Source organism: Lucilia cuprina, chromosome 5 (assembly GCF_022045245.1).
Source record: "Lucilia cuprina isolate Lc7/37 chromosome 5, ASM2204524v1, whole genome shotgun sequence".
In the NCBI taxonomy this organism is placed as follows: Eukaryota; Metazoa; Arthropoda; class Insecta; order Diptera; family Calliphoridae; genus Lucilia; species Lucilia cuprina.
Window position 1 is genome coordinate 4,661,218 of NC_060953.1, and position 22,677 is coordinate 4,683,894.

Genomic DNA, 22,677 nt, shown 5'->3' on the forward strand with positions numbered 1-22,677 from the left:
TATAGTCTAGTCTATAGTCTAGTTTATAGTCTAGTCTAAAGTCTAGTCCATAATTTAGTTTATAGTCAAGTCTATAGTCAAGTCTATAGTCTAGTCTATCGTCTGGTCTATAGTCCAGTCTAGTTTATAGACTAGTCTATAGTCCAGTATATGGTTTACAGTCCAGTCTACAGTCAAGTCTATTGTCTAGTCTATTGTCTAGTCTATAATGTAGTCTATATTCTAGTTTATAGTCTAGTCTATAGTCTAGCCTATAGTTTAGTCTATAGTCAAGTCTATAGTCTAGTCTATAGTCTAGTTTATAGTCTAGTCTATAGTCTAGTCTATAATTTAGTCTATAATCTAGTCTATAGTCAAGTCTATAGTCAAGTCTATAGCCTAGTCTATAGTCTAGTTTATAGACTAGTCTATAGTCTAGTATATAGCCTACAGTCGAGTCTATTGTCTAGTCTATTGCCTAGTCTATTGTCTAGTCTATAATGTGGTCTATAGTGTAGTCTAGTCTTTAGTCTAGTCTATAGTCTAATCTATAGTCTAGTCTAAATTCTAGTCTAAAGTCTAGTCTCGACTATATAGACTAGTTTATAGTCTAGTCTGTAGTCTACTGTCCAGTCTACGGTCTAGTCTAGTGTATTTTACAGTATAGTCTAGTCTATAATCTAGCCTATAGTCAAGTCTAGACTTGACTAAAGTCAAGTCTATAGTCTAGTCTATGGTCAAGTCTATAGTCTATTATCTAGTTTATCATCTAGTCTGTAATCTACTCTATAGTTTATGCTATAGTCGCGACTAAAGTTAAGTCTAAAATCTAGTCAAAAGTCAAGTGTCGAAAGTATAATCTATAGTCTAGTCTAAGTATATTCTCGTATATAGTCTATAGAGTAGTCACCAGTCCGGTCTATAGTCTAGTCTTTAATCTAGTTTGTAGTATAATCCACAATATTGTGTATGGTCTAATTTATAGTCTAACATATAGTCTAGTATATAGTATGGGCTACAATCTAGCCTATAGTCTGGTTTAAAATCTAGTTTATAGACCTATCTATAGTCTAGTCTATATTCAGCTCTATAATCTGGTCTACAATCTAGTCTATAGTCTGGTTTATGGTCTAGTCTATATTTTGGTCTATAGTCTACAATCTAGTCTATTGTCTGATCTATAGTCTAATCGATAGTCTGCTCTATAAGCTGGGCTATAGCCAAGTTTATAGTCTAGTCTATAGTCGGTCTACAATCTTGTCTTTAGTCTAGTTTGTAGTCTAATCCATAATATGGTGTATAGTCTAGTTTATAGACTAATCTATAGTCTATAGTCTGGTCTACAGTCTGGTATACAATCTAGTCTATCGTCTGATCTATAGTATTGTCAAAATTCTGGTTTATAGTCTAATCTATTGTCTGGTCTATAATCTGTCCTATAGTCTGGCCTAAAGTTTAGTTTATAGTCTGTACTATAGTTTAGGCTATAGTCTGGATGTTATGCTATAGTCTGGAGCTTAGTTTATAGTCTGGACTATATTCGACTCGTTAGTATGGACCATTGTCCAGTTTTGGCTATAGTCTGGACAATAACAATGTCCGCAGTCAGAAAGATAGTTTAGTTTTAAGTCTGGACTATAGAGTATTCTTTAGTCGGCATTAAAATCTAATATATAGTCTGCACTATATTCTAGGTAAAATGCAAGACTATAATGTGGTTAATAGTCTAAGCTTTAGAGATCAAAAACGATCTCTTGAAAGGTGATGGTTAGCAATCTTTCTCTTATGAAACTTTCTATAAAATCGTGATCATACGTGATCTTCTCCTAAGATAACTTTCTATAAAAAATAATTTTGCTTTTTACTTGAAATTTTTTTTCATAAAAATTTGATCGATATAGAGTTTTTGTTTTTCGTTTTTTTGCTTAATTTTACAACATTTACCGTTATTTAAAACAATGAGCTGCATAATGAAAACACGTTTACTGAATACAAAATAACTGATAAAGATTAATTTATTTTAAAACTTAAACAAACATAAGCAAATTTTGCAGTTATATCTATTATGGATTTATCTTTATAAGTTTTATCTATTTTGTTTTGCTAAAAACGTACAAAATTTTTATTAATTAATCATATGTTTTTGAAACTGTATTAAATTTATAATTATAATGGTCGTGTGTGCTTTTTTTGTCATTTTTCAATCTGCTGTTGGACTTTATCTCTTTCTTTAAGATGTGTCGTTAGCGTTGTCTTAAAAGATGAATAATTTTAACATCTTTTGTGGGCTTATGTGCGTTTTTTTTTGTTTTTTTTTTAAGATTAATTGATGAATTTTTGAGTTTTAAGGAAGTTTATTTAAAGTTTTAGACTTTTTTTTTTGAGTTTTGTTTATCGGTTCACCATGAATGTCAAATAAACTTTATTTGTGTGAGTTTTTTTTTTTGTCGTTTTTGCCGATCAATTCGTTTAATTCCGTTTTCTGTTGTTTCTATTTGTTTGAGGAAGTTCGTTCTCATGTCAATCTATGAAAGTTGATCCAATAGCAGAAGCAACTATAAAAATCTATAACGGTTGTGCAAATTTAAATTTCAATTTGTATAGTTTTTTTTTTTGATTATTTCACATTGATTTCTTTTTGTGCATTTAAACAAAATTTATTCATACAAAACATTTTGTTTAACGATATTTTCGTTTTTATTGAATTGAAAACTGAACCTAAACTGAATGAATTGCAATTAAATATGTGTGAAGGATATCAAGTGCTGTTTTAATGTACATGTATTAATTCGACAATTTGTTTGTGAATTTTTGAATTTCGCGCTATATGTGTGTGTCTGTATTTCTTTTGGGTGTTTTTAATTAAAGTCATTTAAGACAAAAAAAAACAAAAAGAAACAGAATTTAAATTTGATTTCAAATTTCAAGTTCATTTCGTTTCTCTTTCGAGAATTAAGTCAAAAAGGTCAAATTGTTTGAAATTGAAAATGGTTTAAAGGTCTTAAAACGGAAATGTTATTCATTTATAGTTGTTTTTATATGAATTTGCAAATTTTAATGAATTTTAAAATTTAGAGATTTCAAGATTTCGCAGTTGATCTAAAATGTTTCTAGAATATTTTAAATAACGGAAAATGTTCAATTATTTGTTTTAAAAGATCACTTTTAAAATAAATTTTATTTTATTAAAAGCTCATCAGTGATCACTTAATTTATCAGATCAATTGCTATCACCATAGAATTTTCTTTATATAAACAATCACTAGAGATGTCTTCTTTATAAAATATATCACGATCACTGTTTTTAACATCAAAACTTTCAATGGAAAGTTGTAATGAAAGATCACTGATCAAAATTTTCTATAAAAAATTTATCTATTTAATTGATTTTTATAAAAATTTTTATTAAAATTTCATTATCGATCACTTTTCTTTAGAAAGTTTTACAAGCGTAACATCACTTGTGATCACCAGAGAATTTTCTTCAAATTAACGATCACTAGTGATGTTTTTCATTACAAATATTTTAAGACAACTAATCAAAATTTTCTCTAAAATACTAACATGATAAATCACTGATCAAAATTGCTTATACAAAGTTTTTATGATAGATCAGTGATCAAAATTTTCTATAACTTTCATTAGAAAATTGTAATGAAAGATCACTGATCAAAATTTTCTATAAAAAATTTAACTATTTAATTGAATTTTATAAAAATTTTTATTAAAATATCATTATGGATCACTTTTCCTTAGTAAATTTTATAAGCGTAACATCACTTGCGATCACCAGAGAATGTTTTTCAAATTAACGATCATTAGAGATGTCTTTAATAATGAATATTTTAAAACAACCTATAGAAAACTATGATAGATCACTAATGATCAACCATGATCAGTGATCAAATTTTTCTATAGAAAATTAAGGTAATAGATTAGTGATCAAAATTTACTATAAAAAATAATGATGACAGATCAATGATCAAAATTTACAATAGAAAATTATTATAATTGATCAGTGATCCACAATTTCTATAGATCAGTAATCAACAATTTTGATAGATCAGTGATCAAAATTTTCTATGAAATGTTATGACGATAGATCACTAATTTTTATACTAAGTTTTTATGATAGATCAGTGATCAAAATTTTCTAAAGAAGGCTATAAAGATTTCTTATGGAAAACTATTAGTGATCAAAATTTACTATAAAAATAATGATAATGATCAATGATAAAAATGTACAATAGAAAATTATGATAAATGATCAGTGATCAACAATTTCTATAGATCAGTAATCAACAATTTTGATAGATCAGTGATCAACAATTTTTATAGATCAGTGATCAAAATATTCTATAAAAAAAATGTGATAGATCAATGATTAAAAATTGTGATAGATCAGTGATCACAAATTGTTATAGATCACTGATTAAAATGTTCTATAAAGGATAATAGATCAGTAATCAAAATGTTCTATAGAAGATTGTGATAGATCCGCGATCAAAATGATCTATAGAAGATTGTGATAGATCACTGATCAAAATGTTCTATAGAGGATTGTGATAGATCAGTGATAAAAATTTTCTTACGTAAATTATGATAGATCACCTATCAAAATGTTTTCTAGAAGATTGTGATAGATCAATGATCAAAATGATTTATAGAAGATTGTGATAGATAAGTAATACAAATTTTCTTACAGAAATTGTGATAAATCACTGATCAAAATGTTCTATAGAAGATTGTGATAGATCACTAATAAAAAAGTTTTATTTAGAAAATTGTGATCGGTGATCACCTTTTCTACAGACAGATCAGTGATCATTATTTACTATCGACTTTTTTTTGTAAAAATTATGAATGTTCGTTTAGTGATCAACATTTTCTATATAAAACTGTTAAATATCACTGATCTAAATGTTCTGGACTAATATTCATAGTCGAGTCTATAGTTTAGACTGTAATCTGATCTATATTCTGGACTGTAATCTGGTCAATATTTATATAAAATCTTGTTTATATTCAAGACTATGGTCTAGTCTAGAAAATAATCTGAACAATTGTTAAGTCTGTAGTCTGGGTATATTTTGTAGTATAAATTCTATAGATCACTGATCAAACTTTTCGTTAGAAAATTGTCAAAGATCACTTTTCAATTGTAAACGATCACTTTTGAAAAATTTCTACAGAATATAGTGAATACATTTTCTATTGAAAATACTATTAGACAAAGATCACTAATCTTAATTTCTATAACAAAAAATATTATCTATTAATAGATCACTTTAAAAATGTTGTCAATAACCTTTTTTATTAGTTCATTATAAAGCTGTCGCCTTCCTTTAATAATTTTTTTTATTATTAAACCTAATCTCAGGGACGTCAAACAAACATAAATTCGTTTGTTTTATTTCTAACATTTAAATGTCATTAAAGTTCTTTAACCAACAACTATTTAGTCAAGTTCTAAACGAATGAGGGTCAGTTGTGTGTTAAATTTTTTGGTGGGTTTAAAAACCTTGTTTTTGTTTTTAAAGTAAGCTTCCTTATTTAAAATTTTAGACATGAAATTAAAAGATATATTTTTTTATATTTTAAGCAGCACGTTTATTAAAACTTAGACAAGTGTTAATTTAATAAATTAATAACTACAAGAATTAAACACATATGCACGCGCACACAGACAGACATACAAATTTTAAAACTAAAAATATAAACATATTTTTAAAATTAACTAAAGGTTAAACTGAGTAGGTAAGAAAAGAAGTGGGCTTGACTTTAAAAAAAAACGTCACACAAAACGTCGTTGATCTCTGCTATAGAGTTAAACAAAGGTTAATGTAACATACAGTTTAGATCAGTATTTGAAGGTAAAAAGTATTAGTTTTTAAAAGGCCTACAGAATTTTTTGTCTAAAATTAACAAAATAAACAATGAAAAACTAATTTAAAATTAAACATATGTTCTCTTAAAAAAATAAGATCTTGTTTAAACGGAAAGACAATTTGTGTTTTGTTTTAATTTAATTTAATATGTTTGATGCCTAAAATCAAATGATAATGAGTCACAGCCTTGACCATAAACTCTTGAAAACAAAATTGAATCTACATTGAGAAGTTTATTATCACGTTTAATGAAACACCTTAGAAGCAGACAGAAGGACGCAGTGTTTGTTTGACTGGCTTTTAAACATAAAAAAATACAAAAAAACTGGAAGTAAAACGGACCATTACTTAAAGAGTAAAGTCTCCAAGTATTTTTTTTTATTGTTTGTGTTTGTTGTCGTCTATTAAATTGTACTTAAATATTATTTATATTTTACTGGTTTTATTGTTGCTGCTGTTTTTTTTATCAATTGCTTTATAGAATTTTAAATTAATTTTCCAGACACCTTTATTTTTTTCGCTTCAAATCATATGAATTTTGTTTAAATATTCTTCAAAGTTGAATAAAAAAAAAACATTTAACAAACAGCATTCAATTTAGCTTTAGTTTGATGATGTATAAAGAAACCCCTGTTTTAGAGAGATGGATACATTGAGACTGGGAAAAGTTGAATTCTTCCAGTGATAAAAAATATATGATTTAATATAGTCTATAGTCTAATATATAGTCTAGCCTATAGTTTAGTTTATAGTCCATTCTATAGTCCAGTCTATAGCTTAAATGCTAGTCTTCAGTCCAGTCTATAGTCTAGTCTATTGTGTAGTCTATAGTCTAATCTAGACTGTTGACTAGACTATATACTCTATAGTCTAGTCTATAGTCTAGTCTATAGTATAGTCTATAGTCTAGTCTATAGTCTAGGCAATAGTCTAGTCTATAGTCTAATCTATAGTCTAGTCTATAGTCTAGTCTATAGTCTAGTCTATAGACTAGTCTATAGTCTAGTCTATAGTCTAGTCTATAGACTAGTCTATAGTCTAGTCTATAGTCTAGTCTATAGTCTAGTCTATAGTCTAGTCTATAGTCTAGTCTATAGTCTAGTCTATAGTTTAGTCTATAGTCTAGTCTATAGTCTAGTCTATAGTCTAGTCTATAGTCTAGTCTATAGTCTAGTCTATAGTCTAGTCTATAGTCTAGTCTATAGTCTAGTCTATAGTCTAGTCTATAGTCTAGTCTATATTCTAGTCTATAGTCTAGTCTATAGTCTAGTCTATAGTCTAGTCTATAGTCTAGTCTATAGTCTAGTAGTCTATAGTCTAGTCTATAGTCTAGTCTATAGTCTAGTCTTTAGTCTAGTCTATAGTCTAGTCTATAGTCTAGTCTTTAGTCTAGTCTATAGTCTAGTCTATAGTCTAGTCTATAGTCTAGTCTATAGTCTAGTCTATTCTATATTTTAGTCTACAGTCTTTACTCTGGTCTATAGTCTAACAAATAGTCTAATCTGTTGTCTAGTCTATAGTCTACACTCTAGTCTATATTCCATACTTCAATTTGATATATAATTCATAAAATATTTGAAACTTTAGTTAGTTGTATGGTCTCGTAAATATCAGGACTATAAAACCTCGAATTTCCTGCTTCCCCCACCTAATATTCTCGATGAACAACAAGAAGACAGAAAACAACAATTTAATATGCCAAAATCTATATAAAAATAAAATATATTAAAAAGCAACAACAATATATTAGCCCGACGAACAAGCACATCACAACAACAATAAAAAAGCACTGAAAATACAAAAAAACACAAAAATAAAATATTTTTCAAGGTTAGGGTTATCATGTTGCCAAGATCAAGGCAAACAGCGCCGGTAACAGCAAACAAATCAACAGCAGTAACAACAACAACGACAGACAGACAACCCAGCCAGCAGCAGCAATCGTTTAACTCAACGACGACAACAGTAACAAAACAACAACAGTATGTTTGTATGATTTTTTTTAACAATGAAATTTTGTCAAATTATTTTTAAACAGCAACAAAAACAACAACTAAAAGTAGTAAAGTGACTTACGAATTAAAATGACGAATAGCGGGTGATACTGGGTTCGTGTCTAGCAAAACTCGAACAATAAACGATGGAAAACAAGAAAAAAGAATCAAAATAAAAACAAACAATCTAAACAACAAATCAATTCAAGTATGATTTTGTTTCTCCCTCTCTCTCTCTATCTCTCTGCTAATTAGAAAAAGGTAACATTATGTTTTTGTTGTTGCCAAGAGCACAGAGGACAAATGAGTTTTTAGTTCTTTTTTTGGTGAACTTTTTTTTAGTTAAAGGTGATAAATAATTTTGACACTGACAATCATAATTTTTATGTTGAATGTGTGTATGTGTTTATTCATAGTTTGCATTATCTGACGGAACATTTAAATTAAGTGACAAATTATTAAGTTAAATATTTGTTTAAATGATTGATATTTAATAGCAGGTATCAAGATCATTTTGAAAAAAATGATAATATGTTAATGTTGTTGCTTTTAAACAAATAGTTAAACATTTATTTATGGTTTTAAGTTGGAAGAAAAAAAAGTTAATTTAAATTTTGTTTTAAATATCCATTAAAAGGTTTTCTGACTTACCCCGATAGTTTAGCCTTCAACTGTAAAAAAGAGGAGAAAAGGAAGATTAACAATTTTGTCAAGAAAGTAATAGATAATTCTTAATTATGATTCTAGGAGAAGATCTTTTATATATGTATATTAAAAATATATTTATTGACTTAAAATATACAGTCTGATCCATAAACTGGACTATAGTTTAGAGTTTGGACTAGAATCTAATCTATGGTCTGAAACATAGTATAGAATAGGTTGGACAATATCTGGACTATAGTGTAGACTAGTCCATAGTCTAGTCTATAGTTTAGTCTATAGTCTAGTATATAGTCCAGTCTAGTCTATAGCCTAGTCTATAGTCTAGTACATAGTCTAGTATATAGTCTAGTCTATAGTCTAGTCTATACCCTAGTCTATACCCTAGTCTATAGTGTAGTCTATAGTCTATTCTATTAACTAGTATATAATGTAGCCTTAAGTCTAGTCTATAGTCTAGTCTATAGTCTAGTCTATAGTCTAGTCTATAGTCTAGTCTATAGTCTAGTCTATAGTCTAGTCTATAGTCTAGTCTATAGTCTAGTCTATAGTCTAGTCTATAGTCTAGTCTATAGTCTAGTCTATAGTCTAGTCTATAGTCTAGTCTATAGTCTAGTCTATAGTCTAGTCTATAGTCTAGTCTATAGTCTAGTCTATAGTCTAGTCTATAGTCCAGTCTATATTCTAGTCTATAGTCTAGTCTATAGTCTAGTCTATAGTCTAGTCTATAGTCTAGTCTATAGTCTAGTCTATTGTCTAGTCTATGGTCTAGTCTATTGTCTAGTCTATAGTCTAGTCTATAGTCTTATCTATAGTCTAGTCCATAGTCTATGGTGTAGTCTATAACCTAGTCTATAGTCTAATCTATGACTTAGTCCATTGTCTAGTCTATAGTTTTTCTATAGTCAAGTCTGTAGTATAGTCTACGGTCTAGTTTATAGTCTAGTCTGTAGTATTGTCTATAGCCTGGTCTATAGTCTGGTCTACACTCTAGACTGTAGTCTATTCTATACTCTAGCTTGTACACTAGTCTACAGTCTACACTCTAATTTATATTCTAGTATAAAGTCCAGTCAATAGTGTAGTCTATAGTCTGATCTATAATCTAGTTTACAGTCTTGATACTTTAGACTGTATATATAGACTATATATACTGAACAGTATATATAGTCTATATATACTGTTCAGTTCACAGTATAGTATATACTTTAGTCTAGTCTGTGGTCTGAGTTAAGTTTTTAATTCTGGCGAAATCTGAGAGTAATAGTTTAAACAAATCACAAAATGTCAAAATTATTGTTTTCACGATTATTTCTAATAACTACTAATAAGTGTGACTAATTAGTTTATAGATATACACATGTTCAAAACATGGCTCTTTTTATCTTTTGCGGTCAATGAATATATTTATATATTTTTTAATTAATAACATTTTAATACAACAAAAAAATTTCTAAGAAATTTATTTTGTGATTTTGTTGTCTTTTTTTGCCATTGTTGACAATATACGAGAATATTTTATAAACAAAAACAAAATAATATAAATTTGTTTACAGTAATAAATAATAATATTTATATGATCATTATATGAGTCCATTAATATATAAATTAAATTTATTATCTATTTGGAAACAACAGAAAAAAATGCATATTATTACAGAAAAATAAGAAGAAAAAATGAGAAACAATAGAGAAAAATTGATATCGTCTTTCTACTTTTATTTTCAATATTAAACAGACGATTTAATATAGATGGAGGAAAGACATTGTTGGTTGGTTGGTTATTTGGTTGGTGGCTTTATTGTTTATATGAGTAAAGCTGACAGCTAGTCAAAGCGTCATTTTTATTGTTGTTATTTTGTATTTGTAATAATTTTTATTTTTATACTATAAAGAAATAATTATTAGTCATATATATATTTTATTTTGCCTGTTGATGATGCGCTTGTTTTATAAAATATAAATACCCCGATAGAGTTTAGTAACCTGACGATTTGCTGTTGTGCTGCAGTTGTTGTTGACTTTGTTTTTTTTTTCAGTACATTACAGAAAAAAAATTGTGATGAACTCGATTAAAATCCCACAAATATGATTGACTTGTCTCAAGGACATTTTACAGCAAATGCAAAAAAAAATGAGTGTAAATTGTTGTTGATTCTTTTTCTCATTAATTTGAATTCTGTTTTAATTTGTAAATAAAGGCGCATACTAATTAGACGCAAATGAAAAATGTTATTTTTGACTTTTAAATTATATTACTTATTTATTTCTTTAGATAAAAATAATAAATTTACAAAAATAATTAAAAAATTGTTTTAAAGCGCAATTAATGTCTAACACAAGATGGCACATTGTTCAGTTTTTAAAGACAACTTTAAGCTTTAATATTGATACTCTAATGGCTATTGCTTAGACGTCTTTTTGCTTAACTCACACTTTAATTATAAAAAGCTGCTTTTGATACTCTAATGACAATTGCTTAGATGTCTTTTCAATTAAAGTCTAACGCAATAGCAACTCATTTTCAGGCAACTCATAGCTGCTCTTAATACTCTAATAGCAATTGTTTAGACGTCTTTTTGCTTAACTATCACTTTAACTACATGATTGCTGTTATAAGCGAACAATTAAAAAAAAACGTTAAAACTCAATTAAAGTCTAATACAAGAACAACACTTTGTAGTTTTCAAATGCAACTCTAAGCCGCTTTTGATACCCTAATGACAATTACTTTTTTTGTTTAAAAGTCACTGTAACCACAAAAATGAAAAGCTTTTCAAATCAAAGTATATTGAAACGCAATTAAAGACTAACGCCACAGCAACACATTTTTGGGGTTTCACTGGCAACTCAAAGCTGCTTTTGATACTCTAATGAGAATTGCTTAGACGTCTTTTTGCTTAAAGTCTAACACAAGAACAACACATTGTACAGTTTTCAAAGGTAACTCAAGGCTACTTTTAATACTTTAAAAGCATTTGCTTAGGCGTCTTTTTGATTAACTATCTCTTCAACCACAGAAAAGAAAAGATTTTCAATTTACAAACAAGTAATTTAAACAAAAATTGAAACGCAACCAGACACATTGTTCCGTTTTCAAAGGTAACTTAAAGTTACTTTTGATAAATTAATGGAAATTGCTTATACGTTTTTTTGCTTAACTGTCACTTTAACCACAAAAATGAAAAGATTTTCAATTCATAAGCGAATATTTCCTTTTTTAAACTAACTTTACAGCTTCATTTAAAACCCTAAATTATTAAATTGCCCATTATTATTACTAACGTCAGTTAGATTCTAAAAAAAATTAAAATCTAACTGCTTTTTCTAAAAAAATTTCAATACCAATTACAATATTCTAAACATTAACAAATGATTCTTAAATAGCACGTATTTTCTATTAAATATTTAATAACAATTTTTTTTATAAAAACATTTCTATTATAAAATTATTTAAATTTTATTTTTCCCTTCCTAGTTCCCCAGACATGTGTACGCTTACTATAGAACAACAACAAAAAACAATTTATCCCCCTTATAACACGTGTATTATAGTTTATGATGATTTAAAAGAGTAAAGAGTGAAAAAAAACACAAAAATACAATTTAAATGAAATAAAACAAATTCAATTTGTAGCAGTCCATATTTATTTAACAGTATTTTATTATATTTTTATTATTTAAAACTATATTTAAAACCTAACGTTTGTTTAAAATACAACCCTTCCACTAAATTTAATACTTTTGAATTTAACGTTTGCTTATAATGAATTAACTATTGTTTAATATACAACCCTGTGAAAAGTCACACCAATATTTAAATTTAACGCATATGTTTGAATTTAACGTTCTTTATGAAATACAACCTTGTTACTTTTTGTTTTTACCTTATTTTGCAACTATGTTAATGTATAATGATCCCTACGAATTAATGACAACTATGTGTGCAAAAGGGTATAAAAGCAGCGACATTGCTGTGTAGAATTTAAGTAGCATTCTGACACTTGAACAGTGAAGATCATTGTCCAGACTTATTTAAGTACCGGACGTGCCTTCTTGTCAAGTAAATGATAAAAACCTACTAGTGTTTGTGAATAAATATTGTAATTTGTTTTTTAAACCCGAATTGTGTTTTTTTTATGAACGTATACAATCTTCGGAATAAGATTGTCTCAAATTGTTTTTTTTTAGCCAGAACAACAAGTTCTGAAAAAAACAAACTTCTCTAATAAATAAAAATTGAAATGGAAACAAAAAAAATCTGAATCAAATCAAACTACTCGTATTTAAATATGTATGTATATATGTAAATATATACCTCTACATACATACAAATAATAATACTTTCAAGGTCGTTTGATATTTAAAATATGCGCCAGAATCTAGCAACCGCTATAATAATACTACTAAGTAGCAACAACAACAGCGACAGTAATAACAATTAAATGTTATAAATACTTTTAAACTGCCACTGACTGACTGGCTGGCTGGCTAGAGCTGATTGTTAGTCTAAGTTTTAGTACCCGTCATTAGATGAATTATATACGAAAAAAATTTTTGCGTACATTGAGATTTTTGTTCTTGATATTTCTTAAAAAAAACTAAAATTATTAGTTTTTGGGGGATTCAGTTACATGCGGCAGTGTTTACACTAGCAACGATTTTAGGATTTTTATCGATCGGTTTGTTTGCGGCTTCGAGAGTTTGTCTTAATATTTTTTCTTTTTATTTCATTTTACATGCCAGCGTTATGTCAAAACGCTTTGAGAATTTGACATATGTAGTATAAACAAATGTTGTTGTTGTTGTTGTAACAGCACGACTGCGGTCGATGGTTCGTTCCTGTAAGACTCTTATAGTTCCGAAGCAAATATCCAATTGCATTGGGATCGTTTTTGATCTACACTGGTTACAGCTTCAAAGAAAAATTTCCACTTCCTGGTAGGCATTATATTCCTGCACAGTTTTGCCTTTTTATTTCTCATAAGAAGAAATAAAAAAATAAGAAAACTTTGGGTTGATACAGCTATCACTATATTTGATCGAATAAGGCTCAAATCATTCCGGAGCAAATATCCAATTTCATTACGACCGTTTTTTGATCTACACTGGCTTCAGCTTCAAAGAAAAATGTCTACTTCCTGGTAGGCATTACATTCTTTTTCAATTTTTTGTCTCATTACAATTGATTTGTTATATTTTTATCTATTTTTTCTTTTTATTCCTTTGTACTTTAACAATATTTGTTAGGTGTTGAATCTATAACAAACTATTTTTTGCATAATTTCAAGAATTCACAGCACTGTTTTTTTAATCTGGAATTCAATTTAAGCGGAAGTCTGGAGCATATTTTAATATAAAACATATTTTTTTCTTTTTATTTCTCAATACTTTTACGAAGTTATGAAGACTAATTTTCAGCTTTGCAATTTTGTTCCGAAGAATTTACACTGGCACTACTTGAATCTGATCGTAACACTGATTGAGACAAACTTTAAACTTTTTTTGTATATCAAACACTTTTTTCCATATATATTGTTAAGTTCGTTTAAGATGTTAAGACACTTGTTTTGGAGATTTAAGACACTTGTTTCAAAAAGTTTTGAGGATTAGCTTTAACACTTCTTTAGTTTATATTTAAGTCTGGAGCTTCAATTTGTGAATGAAGAACCTTTTGCATAATTTATGTTTCATTCAATAAACCCCAAATCAAACAAATCATCATAAAACCTGAATTTAGCTTTAGAATAATAGCTCTATAACTAACAAAAAGTTCGCTCAAAATTAGTTTTAACCTTTTACACTTTATATACACTTTATATAAAGGCTTATGTTAAGGTCCTTAATCCTACAATTTAGACATATATTTAGATATCTATTAATAAAACACTTTCTATTTTATTGCTTACTCTCCTTACTTCTTTACTTCTCAAGCTTGAAATCTCCAAAGAACAAATTCTCTACACCTAGTGTAAACACTTTAATCATTATTATACGACGTATTGTTTATTTGGCGCGTAAAAATTTATGTTTTTTTGTAGAATTTTATTTATGGTCAAATGATATCATTAGAACTTTGTTGCCTATAAGGCAAAACTAATAGTAATCGTGTTTATATTAGTTTATATGATTTAGAATAGAGTAGTTTTATAGATGAGAGTGTGTAGATGTGTTAATAAATTCTTAAAATAGGGGCTGGTCTTAAAAAAAGAAATAAACAAATACTAATATTTTTTTTGTTCTCTCTACTTGAAGGTCAAGTGACATAAACATTCTACAACTTCCGCATTTCATACGATAATTCTAACAATATTTGGGATGAAGAGTGGGGGCTTGAAAGTAATAATAATAAAGAATATTTATTAAATTATGGTTAAAAATGATTGAGAAAGACTAAATATATCTTGGAAAATCTTAGTATTAATAAAAAAAAGTTCTTAAACCTTTTTTTTCAAATTTGCAAATAAAAATTCCTCGAAATTTTTGTTACATTTTCTTTAGTCTGTCATAAGCAAACATTTTTATTTAAACAATCAAGTTCACGTTGTTTTGAAGTGCAATTGCAGCAGGGGTCTAGTTATACAAAAAAAATTAAAAATATACAAATAAATAATAAAAATTGTAGACATTATAATAAAGCTTTCGCTGAAAATGCATTTCAAGTCAAGAGTTTTTTTCGATATTAATGAAAGTGGAGCACAATATATTTTTTTACTATTTTTGTTTAAACTAAAACTGTATAGAGGACAATAAAATAATGATATTGAAATTCAATACCGACAAAAATTTCATCAAAAAAAACGACAAAAAAATAAAATGGACTTAATAAGAGACAAACAGTAAAACCTCTTTATTCTTGTTAAATTATATAAAATTTAAATGGATTTTATTATAATTTAAAAAATGACCTTATTATGGCAGAGCTTACCGTAGGCAAGTTCACCATAATTATTATGGTTTTCATGTGCTTTTTACATGTCTCTAGGTAATGACGAGTTTTTTTGTTTTAAGGTCTTTGAACTTTTACTTGATAAACTAATTTCAATTTAAATTACCAGTCAGTTTGAGTCGTAATTATGAATAATAGTTTCAGTTTCAATACAATTTTTTTTGTTTAAACAATTTTTTGTTAATTCAACAATTTTACAATAACACAGTTTAGCCCTGACATTAAAAAAAGTTTATTTGCTGTTTAAATAAAACACAAAGATATAAATAAATGACTTTTTGAGTTCAAATGAATTGTAACAAAGGAATTGCAAAAATAATAATACAGCAATTGAAACTGAAATTTAATTAAATTACAAAAAAAAAATAATTATAAAATCATTGAATACAGGGCAATAAAATTAAACATAAATTTCTACTTCAATTCTAGTCTAACAAAAAAGCGAAACATGGCCAAAGTGACATCGCTTCAGCACTCTAGTGACTAACAGATTAGTCTCCCTAAACTAGAGGTGGTTTCTTAAAAAATTTGATAAACATAAATCTTTCATTAAATAAAATTTCAAACATTTTCAACTTGCTCTTAAAACAGGTGTTTAAAAGAAATCTTTTATAAAACAAAAAATTAAGAGATTTTTAAACAAATCAAAGAGAGCATTTGTTATTTAAGAGAGCTTTACTTAAAAAAAGCATTCAAAAGCTGCTCGAATACAAATGTTAATGGTGAGTTTTTTTAACAATAAGAGTAAAGCTTTTTATAACACTTATACAATTTTAAACTTTTACACTCTTAAGTAAAAGCTTGCACAATTATATTGAATTCAAATATAAAAGTTTCATGATACAAAAGCGTTACAAAAATGTAAACTTAAACCTGTAATTTCCATACAAAACAATGGATTAGGAATAGAAAACTAAAGTGATCGCAGATTTTCTTTATTTTGTCGATCGGTGGAACTAGAGTCTAGATTTTCGAGAAATTTTTCAAAGACTCTTATGTGATCACTGATTCTCTTTTCATGACACAAAAGCGTTACAAAAATGTAAACTTAATCCTGTAATTTATATACAAAACGATGGAATAGAAATAGAAAACTAAAGTGATCGCAGATTTTCTTTATTTTGTCGATCGGAGGAACTAGAGTCTAGATTTTAGAGAAATTTTTCATAGACTTTTATGTGATCACTGATTTTCTTTATTTTATCGATTGGAGTCTTATTTAGGGAACTAAAGACAATAGGAAACAAAAGTGATCACAGATTATTTTGGCTTTTTTTTTGTCGATCGGAGAAACTAGGGCCTAGATTTTAGCCAAAATTTTCCGAGAAAACTTAAGTGATCACTGATTCTCTGTATTTCATCGATTGGAGTCTTTTTTAGGGAATTGAAGCTAATTTTAGATTTTAGTAGATTTTTCATAGGAAACTAAAGTGATAAAAAATTTCTTTATTTTATCAGTTGGACGCTTACTTAAAGATTAAATTACGATTTTAGATTTTAATTAATTTTTCATAAGAAAGTGATCAAAAAATGTTTATACCTATTTTGTCAATTGAAGGCCTATTCAAGGTACTAGATCCGAATTTAGCCGATTTTTCATGGAACCCTTAAATGCTCACAGATTTTCTTTATTTTTTTACGATTTTAGGCTTATTAAATGAACTATAGCCATTTTTAGTTTTTATCAGATTTCTTATAGAAAATAAATTTTATAGAACTGGAGCTGATTCTAGATTATAGCCGATTTATCATAAAAACCTTAAGTGTTCATAGATTTTCTTTATCTTGTCGTTTGGAGACTTATTTAAGGAATTAGAGCCGATTTTAGGTTTTTCATATTAATTTCGATTTTTCATTAAAACCTTTTTATTGTAGGATTTTTGTATGGAAAATGTGCATAATAAACCTAAAATAAGTGATTAATAAATTTATGAATAAGGAGACTAGTCTTTTACTCATTATTATTATTGTTTTGCTTGTCAAGGCTTATTAGATTATAAGGTGAAGACATTTAATTTTGCCGCAAAACTTCAGCATGAACAAACAAACATGCACCTTATTAATTGCGCCATGATGAAAATGGAACTTTGGCTTGAGAATAAATTTAGAGACAAATTTTCGTTGTCTTGAAGAAAATTTTTGTTTTGAAATATTAGGATTTATGGATAAACACAAATGCTATGTTTTACTTGTTGTTTTGTAACATTTACTTTCCTGCACCACAAAAACTTGCTGGCTTCCACCATCTTTTCTTTATATTTACACAGTGACTTACCTTTGTTGCCGGCTCAAAAGTAATTTCTATATTTCCGTATATTTATACATTCTTCAAACATATTTTTATGATTTTTTATTACTATAACTATTTGTTAACACTTTTAAACATTTTTTCTTTAAATTTTTATCTTTTAATTGGATTTTTTTTAATTTTTCTTAACATTTCACAATTTTCACAACTTCTTCAGCTAAAAATAAAAAATCAACTAAAAATACCGCTAATTTTCAACAGGGTGCAGCAAAAATATATTATTTCTAAAGAAAAACAGCTGTTTTGTTTCGCAGTGTGTGTGTGATTTAACAAAAACAAATGTAAAAAAGAACAAGCATTTGAATCAAAACAAAAAGCAAAATAAATGAGATTTATTTATTTCATTCAACAATTTAAACGTTTTTAAACGTGTTTGTATTATTTTGGTGAAATATTCTAGAATTTTTGTACAAAAATGCATTTAAATCTACAATATTTGTGTAATTTTAATGATAAAATTGAAATAAAAGGTAAAATTGCCGAAAAATTAAAGGAAACTGTGTAAATAATAAAGTTTTCCTTTTCAGAATTGTGTAATGATTCATTAAAACGTGTTTGGTGTGAAGAATGGAAAGTGTCCAATTTACAGGATTTGTTAAAGAAATGGTTGACATGTAAGGATGCTGCTGAAGATTTGACTAAAGAACAAATTGAAGATTTATTGCCAGTGGCTATACAATTATTGTTTGTTTTTGCTCAATATAATTTTACCGGCCCCTTTGATGATTTGAATGAATTTCAAGAATTTGTAAAAGAAAACCTTAACTTTGTTCCTGATCCTTTTGAGGAACTGAAAGAGAATGGTGAAGAAATCAATCCCAATGTAGTTTTAGGTGAATTTTTAATAGTGGCAAGAGATATTTTAAAGAAATTATTGAAAGGTCAAGAGGATTGTGTGGTAAGTGAAGAAAATTTGTTTAAAAATACCTAAAATGTTATTTCTTTTCCATTAATAATTTTTATTACTAGGTTCTACGCTGGTGGCATTTACGCTATTTATGTCTACATCAACATTGCATCGATGAATTGACTGCAAATCTTTGGGAACACGTTAAAAAAGAAGCCGAATGGCTGCTAGAACATTTCACAGAATTACAAAATAAAGAATATGAAGCTTTATTGTATCTGGAAGTAGCCAATGCCTACTTACAATATCATCGTGGCGAGAAATGTAAAGAAGTTTTAGATCAACTATGTGATCATCTTAAAGTACAACTAAATGTTGAGGGTATCCTAGGAGTACGTACAAAATTCCAACAAAAACCTCTGCCACAACTTTGCCTAAAGGTGGAACAATTAGAAGATCAACAATTGCCAGCCGCTAAGCAAACTAATGGCCAAACTAAAATACCCAAACTTTTGCTTTTAGAAGATGATACTCGTCTAGAGAGAATACGTTTTATAGAGGAAAAGGATAATGAGGTAATGACCATACCCAGTGTTTTGCAGGCTTTGGTTTTGACAAAAGTGTAAGTAGTAAGAAGCTCCTATAAAATAGCCCTTTTTAATGTGAACTTTTGCAGGCGCCAATTGAAACGTTCTCAACCCAAAGATCGTTTGGCTGATGAGGAATTGGAGCCTTATACACAAACCTTATTGTACCAAGAACACGGACCTTTACAAGTTCGCCAATCAGCGTTGCTTCTCAACTGTGTTCAGGAGTCCAATCATAGACGTACCGTGGAGCGCAGTTGGAAACAATGTGAAGAAGCTGTTAAGCTACTCTCCGAACATGACTTCAGTGTCAAGGATCGCTTTTCCTATGCTTTTGCCGCCTTTCTACAGCCTAAATGGCAGGTACAATCTCAATTATGTGAACTTCTACTATCTTTGGGCATGACAAAAACAGCCTTAGATATTTATCTAAAAATACAAAACTGGGAACAAGTTATCTATTGCTATACCCGACTAGAATTGCGTCACAAGGCAGCGGAAATTATACAACAGGAATTGGAGAAAAAACCTACCGTTTTACTCTACTGTTTGCTGGGTGATGCTACCGATAACCCCGATTGTTATGAAACAGCTTGGGAATTTTCCAAACATACCAGTGGTAAAGCTAAAGCCTATTGGGGCAACTATTTATTTGCCCATAAGAAATATGAGGAAGCCATACCACACTATGAAAAATCGGTGGAAATTAATTCGTTGCAAGAAAAGATATGGCTGCGTTTGGGTTATGCTGCCATCATGCTGGAGAAATGGCAACTAGCTGTTCATGCCTATATAACTTACACGCATTTGGAACCTTTAGGCTTTGAATCGTGGAACAATTTGGCCAAGGCTTTAATAAAACTAGGAGACAAACAGAGAGCCCATAAGGTTTTAGCCGAGTCACTAAAATGCAATTATACCAATTGGAAAGTATGGGAAAACTTTATGGTGGTCTCTGTGGATACTGGTCACTTTGAGGATGCCATGAATGCCTACAATAGGCTATCGGAATTGAAAACTCATTACTTGGATTTGGAAGTTTTGTGTGTAACCATGACTGCCATAGCTGAAGGCAAACCTGATGCCAAGGGCCAAACTCCAGAACGTTTGTTGAAAAAAGCTACCACTTTAATGGGTCATCAGTGTATTAAACATGGCTCAGAGCCTAAAGTATGGGAATTGGCAGCTCTATTGGCTCCTACTCCCCTCAAGAAGGGTGAGAAATTAGTTAAAGCTTTTAGATCCTATACCGCCAAGGAATTAGTTTGGTCTACCAAACAACCATTTGCCCAAAAAGCCTTGGAGTTGTGTGAGGAATTAAGTCAAAGATCCTTGGAAGCCATTAATAATCACACAGAAGATGAAAGTGAGGTTATGATTACCTCGCAATTAAATTCAGCACGTTTAGCAGATCAGGCCTGTATTAGAGCCATAGAAAAGGAACCTATACAGTTTCCTGAGAATGAGGAATTATTGAAAAAAGTTAAAGCTTTGCTGGAGGAAATGACCACACATGTAAAACAAAGAATGGGAGCGTAAAAGAAAAAAGTGTTTTTGAAAAAATGTTATTAATAAGCGATATTAAAGACGTTTCCTACATCGGGTAGCTTCCGAAATACAAATTCAAATATGTTTGTTTTCTCATCTAAATGCGGCTTATGATCGTACCTTTCCTTTATTTAACCATCAATCCATTTTTATACTCAATAAACAATATACAAACTAGTTTAGTTAATTTATTAACTAATATTAATATAAATTAAGTTTTGTGGTCACTAACACTCTAACACTTTGATCAAATGCACCGCATACCGCTAAGCCCATTTTATCAGGATGCCAATCAAAACAGTGTACCGGTTGTGTAGATAGAGTAGAAGCATGTAGCATATGCAGAGAACCTGCAATGCCCTCACTATAACCATCTGTACCCTCTTTGTTCCTCTTCTCAGGATATTCATAATTCCATAAACGCAAAGAACCCGTACCGCCACAGGTCACAAATATATCACGATTTTGTGGTAAATGTTTGGCACACCACACGGTGGCCTTGGGTCCAGTGATAACACCGTTTGAACCCACCGATCTACCAGCATTACGTTCTTCTAAGCACGTAAAGCCTTTAGAAGGATGTTGAGTTCTCATGTCGTAAACAAGAAGACCACCTTCTAATGTCGTCACTACCATTTTATTCATGGGTATATCTTTACGATCAAACTCTATGCCACAGATGCCATTTTTCAAAGATGTCTCCCATCTTACGGACAGCTGACGTAAGTCGAATAGTTTCAGGTCACCATTGTCATAGCCTGCGGCCACACATCTTTCTTCATTGTTATAGCTATCGCCAATGGCCACAGCCCAGCAGTCACGTTTAGGATTTAATGAATTTGAATCTCCTGTAGATGTTTCCGGGGTCATATCCACTACAGGAGCTTGACCCTGTCTAATATCCCACACTTTAACCGAACCATCACGACTACCCGTCACTATCTCCGGAGCACCACAGTCCATTTGTTTGCCACCCAAAGCATCTATGCAGTTAATAATAGAGGAATGAGCTTCTACATTATATACCGGAATCTCGGGACGCTCTAAATCTCTAATAGAAGATTACAATAAGTTTTTATATTCTCTTACAGTTGTTTAAATAGACTTACAGAACTTGCAATCTGCCTTGAAAATCACCTATGGCCATATGTCGGTTTCTTAGGGACGATGCTCCAAAGGAACCACATTTAAAGGCAGATTTTTTCTCTATGGACTTTACTCTATCCATTTTATTTTCATTTAACTCGTAAATCTCCAATATACCCTGACTATTGGGTTTGGAACCCAAAACTACCAGTTTTGCCGAACAAGGTATCCATTTGGTATCATAAACGGTGTAATTTACCGCTTGATGAAGATGTTCTATCATTTGGGGTTTGTCCATATTGATGAATTAGAGTTAAATATTTATGTGTTTTGGGTTTTAAAACTTATTTGTTACGATTTTTCTGGAATTTTGTTTCAATTTGATATTTATTTACCGGTTGCTAAGATATTTCCTAGCAGGTGCATGTTGTTTACAAATAATAACAAAAATTGACAAACAGCTGTCATAAAAAAAAGAGATGCCAGTTTGTTTGGTATAGTTCTAGAGATGCCTTATTTATATGGTTGTTTAAAAGTATTTAAATTTGTTTAAATTTATATTAAGAGTTTGCTTTGTTTTTAAATTATGTTTAATTCAGAATTTTGGTTTATTTTTTTAATTTTATTTCATTTTAAAGATTATTGTTTATAAAATTTTTTATTTTTTTAAGTTATTTTTATTAGTATAAAGTAACACCCTGTATTTTTCTTCTATGTCATGCTGCCATTTGTTTCTGTTATTGTGATATGGCAGCTTTATTTGTTTTATGTGTGTCTCTCTGTGTTTTTTATTGCTTTTTTCTCTTACTTTTTGAACAGCTGTAAAAT

General features: G+C 29.1%; 2 protein-coding genes and 1 long non-coding RNA gene across 3 annotated transcripts in view; 1 reads left to right on the forward strand and 2 right to left on the reverse strand.

The window, feature by feature from the left end:
- The window catches only part of LOC124420447, a 65,779-nt gene extending 47,801 nt beyond the window's left edge, over positions 1-17,978 (reverse strand). Inside the window, exons 1-2 of the long non-coding RNA XR_006941213.1 lie at positions 17,749-17,978; positions 8,513-8,532 (exon numbers count right to left, since the gene is read on the reverse strand). This is a non-coding gene — a long non-coding RNA (uncharacterized LOC124420447). The remainder of the gene's footprint in view (positions 1-8,512; positions 8,533-17,748) is intronic.
- Positions 17,979-18,196: 218 nt separating this feature from the next.
- Positions 18,197-20,865, forward strand: LOC111681214 (tetratricopeptide repeat protein 27). The gene is made up of 4 exons (XM_023442953.2): positions 18,197-18,251; positions 18,309-18,679; positions 18,751-19,250; positions 19,305-20,865. Exons 1-4 carry the CDS (start codon positions 18,197-18,199, stop codon positions 20,752-20,754), a joined length of 2,376 nt encoding a protein of 791 aa, XP_023298721.2. The 3' UTR covers positions 20,755-20,865.
- LOC111681220 (dynein axonemal assembly factor 10) lies at positions 20,799-22,274 on the reverse strand. Its single transcript, XM_023442960.2, has 2 exons — positions 21,873-22,274; positions 20,799-21,814 (listed from the first exon to the last, which is right to left on the reverse strand). The coding sequence occupies exons 1-2, from the start codon at positions 22,145-22,147 to the stop codon at positions 20,965-20,967; spliced, it is 1,125 nt and encodes a 374-aa protein (XP_023298728.2). The 5' UTR covers positions 22,148-22,274; the 3' UTR covers positions 20,799-20,964.
- Positions 22,275-22,677: the final 403 nt, after the last annotated feature.